Source organism: Aquarana catesbeiana, linkage group LG02 (genome assembly GCF_042186555.1).
Source record: "Aquarana catesbeiana isolate 2022-GZ linkage group LG02, ASM4218655v1, whole genome shotgun sequence".
Taxonomy (NCBI): domain Eukaryota; kingdom Metazoa; phylum Chordata; class Amphibia; order Anura; family Ranidae; genus Aquarana; species Aquarana catesbeiana.
In genome coordinates, this window is record NC_133325.1 from 34,095,616 (window position 1) to 34,102,279 (window position 6,664).

General features: G+C 42.5%; 1 protein-coding gene across 1 annotated transcript; it reads right to left on the reverse strand.

Moving 5' to 3' along the window:
* Window positions 1-4,912: 4,912 nt before the first annotated feature.
* On the reverse strand, window positions 4,913-5,911 carry LOC141126490 (olfactory receptor 6Y1-like). Its single transcript, XM_073612430.1, has one exon. It carries the CDS (start codon window positions 5,909-5,911, stop codon window positions 4,913-4,915), a length of 999 nt encoding a protein of 332 aa, XP_073468531.1.
* Between the last annotated feature and the right edge of the window lie 753 nt (window positions 5,912-6,664).

Genomic DNA, 6,664 nt, shown 5'->3' on the forward strand with positions numbered 1-6,664 from the left:
ATTTAATCCCCAGGGCTGGAAAATCCCTCAAGCAAATGAAGGAACTGGCAGAAGGTGTTGCATAGTGGGTCTCCACAAATAAATTGATAGAAGCCAGTCTACTAATGTATATACATTTTTTTATTAGTGCAATGTCACATCAGTCGAGTAAGCCACCATTTTTAAGCCATTCAGACTCCCTTCCTCATGGCAACATAACGTTAGTTGAGGAAGGGACCCTGTGTGGCTGTGTTCTGATTTAGGTTAGAACCCCTGCCATGTTTTTTTTCTATGCCTGGTAACTATTATTACTGAGAAAAAAAAGGGATGGGATTTCCAAAATGTTACAGTTGTCATCGGAGTAGGAGGTGAGGGGAAATCTTTTAGCATCCATTCTGGTGACAACAATCTAAGAGAGATTTCCCCTCACAATGAAGAGGTTCCCACTTACTTGTCATTGTGTCTCTGGGGTAGGAAGTGAAGCAAAATCTCTCTAATGGGACACGGTAAAAAAACATGGGCGCTTTACCATTACCCACATCAGATTTTCTCAACCTTTTTACTCCAGAGGAACCCTTAAAATAAATTTTAGATCTTGGGCAACCCATGCTAAAACTAATTTATTGGAAGTGGGGAAAAAAGGCTCTTAAAATGGTGGTCAGTGTAAAGCATGTCCCCTACATATCTGGTCAGTGGAAAGAATGCTCCTTACATTGGTGGTCAGTGGGAAGAATGTTCCTTATATTGGTGGTCAGTGGGGGAAGAAAGCCCCCTACATTGGGGGTAAGTAGGAAGAACGCAACCCTTACCCCGATTGTCAGTGGGAAAAATGCAACCCCTACTTTGGTGGTCAAGTAAAGAATGCATCCTTTAAATTAGTGGTCAGTGAGAAGTATGGTACTTACATTGGTGGTCATTAGGAAGAAGCCCCTTACATTGGAGGTCAGTGGGAAGAATGCTCCTTATATTGGTGGTCAGTGAGAAGAATATTCCTTACATTGGTGGTCAGTGAGAAGAATATTCCTTACATTGGTGATCAGTGAGAAGAATGTTCCTTACATTGGTGATCAGTGAGAAGAATGTTCCTTACATTGGTGATCAGTGAGAAGAATGTTCCTTACATTGGTGATCAGTGGGAAGAATGCTCCTTACATTGGTGGTCAGTGAGAAGAATATTCCTTACATTGGTGATCAGTGAGAAGAATGTTCCTTACATTGATGATCAGTAGGGGGGGAATGCTCCTTACATTGGTGGTCAGTGAGAAGAATATTCCTTACATTGGTGGTCAGTGAGAAGAATGTTCCTTACATTGGTGATCAGTGAGAAGAATGTTCCTTACATTGGTGATCAGTGAGAAGAATGTTCCTTACATTGGTGATCAGTGAGAAGAATGTTCCTTACATTGGTGATCAGTGGGAAGAATGCTCCTTACATTGGTGGTCAGTGAGAAGAATATTCCTTACATTGGTGATCAGTGAGAAGAATGTTCCTTACATTGATGATCAGTAGGGGGGGAATGCTCCTTACATTGGTGGTCAGTGAGAAGAATATTCCTTACATTGGTGATCAGTGAGAAGAATGTTCCTTACATTGGTGATCAGTGGGAAGAATGCTCCTTACATTGGTGGTCAGTGGGAAGAATGCTCCTTACATTGGTGGTCAGTGGGAAAAGTGCAACCCCTACATTGGTGGACAAGGGGAATAGTTGCATAGTAGGTGAGGTTGAAAAAAGACACAAGTCCATCAAGTCCAACCTATGTGTGTGATTATATGTCAGTATTACATTGTATATCCCTGTATGTTGCGGTCGTTCAGGTGCTTATCTAATAGTTTTTTTAAACTATCGATGCTCCCCGCTGAGACCACTGCCTGTGGAAGGGAATTCCACATCCTTGCCGCTCTTACAGTAAAGAACCCTCTACGTAGTTTAATGTTAAACCTCTTTTCTTCTAATTTTAATGAGTGGCTACGTGTCTTGTTAAACTCCCTTCTGTGAAAAAGTTTTATTCCCTATTGCGGGGTCACCAGTACGGTATTTATAAATTGATAAAAGCGTCTCTTCTCCAGAGAGAATAAGTTCAGTGCTCGCAACCTTTCCTCATAAGTAATATCCTCCAGACCCTTTTTTTAGCTTAGTTGCCCTTCTTTGTACTCGCTCCATTTCCAGTACATCCTTCCTGAGGACTGGTGCCCAGAACTGGACAGCATACTCTAGGTGCGACTGGACCAGAGTCTTGTAGAATGGGAGAATTATCGTTTTATCTCTGGAGTTGATCCCATTTTTAATGCATGCCAATATTCTGTTTGCTTTGTTAGCAGCAGCTTGGCATTGCATGCCATTGCTGAGCCTATCATCTACTAGGACCCCCAGGTCATTTTCCATCCTAGATTCCCCCAATGTAAAGCAATAATGTCCTTTACATTGGTTTGTCGGTGGGAAGAATACTTCTTACATTGGAGGTTAATGGTAAGAATGCCCCTTATATTGGTGGTTAGTGGGAAGAATGCACCCCTACTTTGGTGGTCAAGAGAAGAATGCTCACTTTAAATTTGTCAGTGGGAAGAATGCTCCTTACATTGGTGGTCAGTGAGAAGAATGCTCCTTACATTGGTGGTCAGTGGGAAGAGTGTCCCTTATGTTGGTAGTCAGTAGAAAGAAAGTCCCCTACAGTGGGAAGAATGCAACCCCTACATTGGTGGTCAAGGGGAAGACTGCAACCCTTAAATAGATGGTCAGTGGGAATATTGTTCTTTACATTGGTGGTCGGTGGGAAGAATACTTCTTAGATTAGTGGTTAATGGGAAAAATGCCCTATAAATTGGTGGTTAGTAGGAAAAAGGTCATCAGGTTGGATCTCCTCCTCAACATCCCATGGGGAGACACTTCAGGGAAAGCCCATGTTTTACAAGAATTATGATTTTAAGTTTTGCAAGCTTCTGCCGAGACTTGACAAGGAATGTTCCATTTCATTAGCTTGCATGTAAACTTCAAAAATAATTGGTTTGTGTTTTTGACAAGAAATGTGTATGTGTAGTAATTGGGCAAAAATAAGAATGGCTCTATAGATTAAAGCTTATACTATATTATATAATTCTAATTTGGGTGTGACCCTGGACTCATGATTGACCTCTGCTGGACACTGGTATGCACCCAATAAGATGAGTGCAACTTTTTATTCCTCAAATTCAGAGTGATATTTGTGATTTATTATCGCAATCCTCATAACTGAAGAGTTAAAAATTAGTAGTTTTTTTTTCTTTATTATAGTCAGGATTAAAAAAAGAACATTTAAAAATACATACTTTGGTGTGAAAAAAAGTTTACAAACAGCAATAACTCAAGTGAAAATATACACATATAAGTGAATCAATCAGAACAGTCACTCCTAGCTCTCAGAGTAGTGTCTCTTACCTTATCAGGTGGCCCGGTCCAGAGTTTAAATCAAGCAAATCATATATATATATGTGTGTGTGTGTGATGTGTGTGTGTGGCACCCTCTAGTGCTAGACTAGTGCAGGTAAATGTGTTTTTTGTTACTCATGGTAGTTGTGTGAGTCTGTAATCAGACCGGGTTACTATAGGAATCTACAGGTCAGGCCTTGGGTACCTCCTCCCTGGTTCTGGAAGCTTGGAGAAGCTTCTGGAAGCTAGTGGGCAGAGGCCAGGAGATAACTTTTTTCATACTTGAGGGAATCTGGCCAATCCCCAGGCAGAAGGCCCTGGCAGGGTTGCTGGATCAGCCCTTAAATATTGTGGAGCCTGGCCAGCAGGGCGGTCAGGTGGAAGATGAAGCGAGGAAGCTGTGTCCTGTGGCCTGGGAGGGGACCCCTTGTTGAGCTGGGAAAGGAAGAAGTACAGACCGATCTCTACTATCCTGTGGTCTCCATTGGGAGACACCCTGGCTTGCTGGAAAGAACCTGTACAGTTGGAGGCCTGAACAGTAGTCTCTTCTGGGACAGCAGGATTTTCGGGGACAGTGTGGGTACTTCTACCTTCCCCAGGGCCAGAAAGAGTTAAAGCTGCTGAATGTAATATTTAGTAAGCTTTTCTGGGACTGTGCTAGCAAGCTGTGACCCAATCCCTTGTCCTGAGACATCTCACTAGGCAACCAGGTGGGCTGGTATTTTCAAGAAAGGGGACACAGGGCTCCTGCAAGTTGAGATTCTGCTAAAATTCTACTCTGGGAAACAGAGCTCCTGTAAAGGGGAATTTCTTTGACAAGTTCATAAAGACTGTTCCTGTTTTTAAGAGAATGCACTCAAGTGTATGTTCATTTCTCTGAATCACATAGAGAAGGAAGTTATCCTCATCAATGTTCTTCAAGTCAAATTGGGCATCCCATAAATCCCATACCCTATCCAAGTTGTTTTCTCCAATAAAACAACAAAAAACAAGTTCACAAGTTCTGGGATAGTTTCCTTGTCTCTGAAAATGCATGTTGCCTGGCTGTGCAGAATAAGGGGAACCCAAGATACAGGGGTAGTGCTACACACACACACACTCAAAAAATTGACCCAAAACAATGACTAGGTTTAGACGTGTGACTAAATTGCCATAGCTCTGAGAAACGATCCATGTTTGAAATTGACAGGTGGTGACGGGGTGATATGATGCCTTCCCACCTCCTGATTTAACCCCATAAATGAGGTACCAGCGCACTACATTCCTATTTACTTTAGTGGGCCAAGTTTGCTGGTGGTACTGTCTGCTGAACGTGACATTTTTGTCATGGTGCGAAGCAAAGCATTGTGACAGTGGCATGTGAACACCCCCATCTGCTGTCTGAAGTGGATGTGGAAAATGGATGCCAAAAATGCATCTCAGACATCTGTTCTTAACATCCCCCAACCGCAAGTCTACATGAGCCCTATAGTTTCCTCAGACCCGCTCTTTACAGCACAACATTTCATGAAATTATCCTGTGCATCATATCAGTGTACTTCTTTATGTTTAACTAATTTGGCAGATAATTTCATCTGAAAGTTTGACCATTTTGGCCCCTCATTTAGTATCTGCAAATATTGAACAACTTTCATTTTCAAGGCATGTGTTCGAATTCCATATATCAGAGGGTTAAGGAGTGGTGGGAACACAAGGGGAGTCACAGAGAGGAGAACATGGACCATAAGAGGGAGGTTTACTGCCTCTAATCGGTACCTCAAAAAAACAAATAAAAATCCCATCAAAAATATGGAAAAGTTGAGTAAATGCGTCACCAAGGTGTGGATGGCTTTCTGATAGGACTCTTTGGAGAGTTGCAGGCAGACAATAAATATTCTGAAGTAGGAGAAGATGGTAACCAAAATTGTAATGGAAAAGTAAGAAGAGGTTACAACAGTTGAATACATTCTATTCACTAAAGCGTCCAGGCAAGACAGGACAATGAAAGACATGTTGTCACAATAAATACTTTTAATTTTATTCCCACAAAGAGAAAGATGCCATGCCATAACAATAGCTATGAAAGCAAACATGAAGGTTGTGACCCAACATGTAGCAGTGATCCTCAGGACCTTGACATTGGTCATCAAGGTGTAATATTGAAAAGGTTGACATATTGCCAAATAACGGTCGAAGGCCATAACGGTAAAAGTGCTCATTTCTAACAATGCAAAAGTGGTAACACAAAGAGTTTGGATCAGGCACTCGCTATGAGAAATCGTCTTCGAGGAGGTGACCAAGTCAACTATAAGTTTTGGAAAGAATGAAGAGCTTCCGAAAATCCCGTTGAAGACCAGGCTGGCTATGAGAATGTACATAGGTTCATGGAGGCTCTTTTCCTTCAGTACCACCAGCACAATGATGCTATTTATCATAAGAGTAAATAGATAGATCACTGTGAAAAATGAGAAGTAGAGATATTTTTGGATCTCCATCTCTACCAGCCCCAGGAGCACGAAACTAGTGCTGACGTTTGCTATGATCTCCATCTTGCTACTATCTGTTGAAATCAAATAAATAATCTTAGTTTAACATAATTGATAAAAACATTCCCCTAGAAGCTCAGTTCTCAAGAAAAGTCAGACGTAGCATCCTCCAAGATAAGTGCTAGGATTTTGTACTGGCTCACTGTGTTCAGTGGAGCTGTGTGTACGTGTAAATTTAGTTGTGCTCACTGTAACCAGTGCAGCTGATTTTGATTAGTTAGGTCTGTTCGGTGTTTCAGCTGCTGCTGATTTGACTACCCCCTCAGCTTTCCAGAGAGCTGTAGAATTCTCCAGAACATACAGTAGATGTGGGGCAATGCAAATGGCAGCATGAATATTTATGCAGCCCTGGCCAATCCCAGGGAGCTGGGCCCTGGGAGTCGGCATAAATACTCTGAGACACTGAGCTTTTGGGTCTTTGCCTGCAGAGGATCAGTCCAGCCTGGATGGCTGCTGACCTATAGGACAACACTGCCATGTTTGTGAGATTCAGGTAAGTGACCTGAGGGCCCAGATGCTGAAGGTACAGAGGCCTGACTGAGGGGCTGTCTGCTGAAGATCTAGTCTGGTATCACTGGAGCAAGGTGTTGCTTGGAAGTTGGAAGGAGGCAACCAACTGTCCCTGGACATTTTGTGAGTACAGACGGCTGTGAGAGATCTTAGAGACCTTTGGGCTGCTGCCACTCCTCTTGTGCTAGAGAGTTAACTGTGTGTTTGTCTAAATGGGGACATCTCCTGGTGTCCTGAGGAGCTCAG

What these genes read in the sequence shown, in the direction of transcription:
- LOC141126490 (XM_073612430.1), bottom strand. Translation starts at nt 5,911, where the DNA reads ATGGAGATCATAGCAAACGTCAGCACTAGTTTCGTGCTCCTGGGGCTG.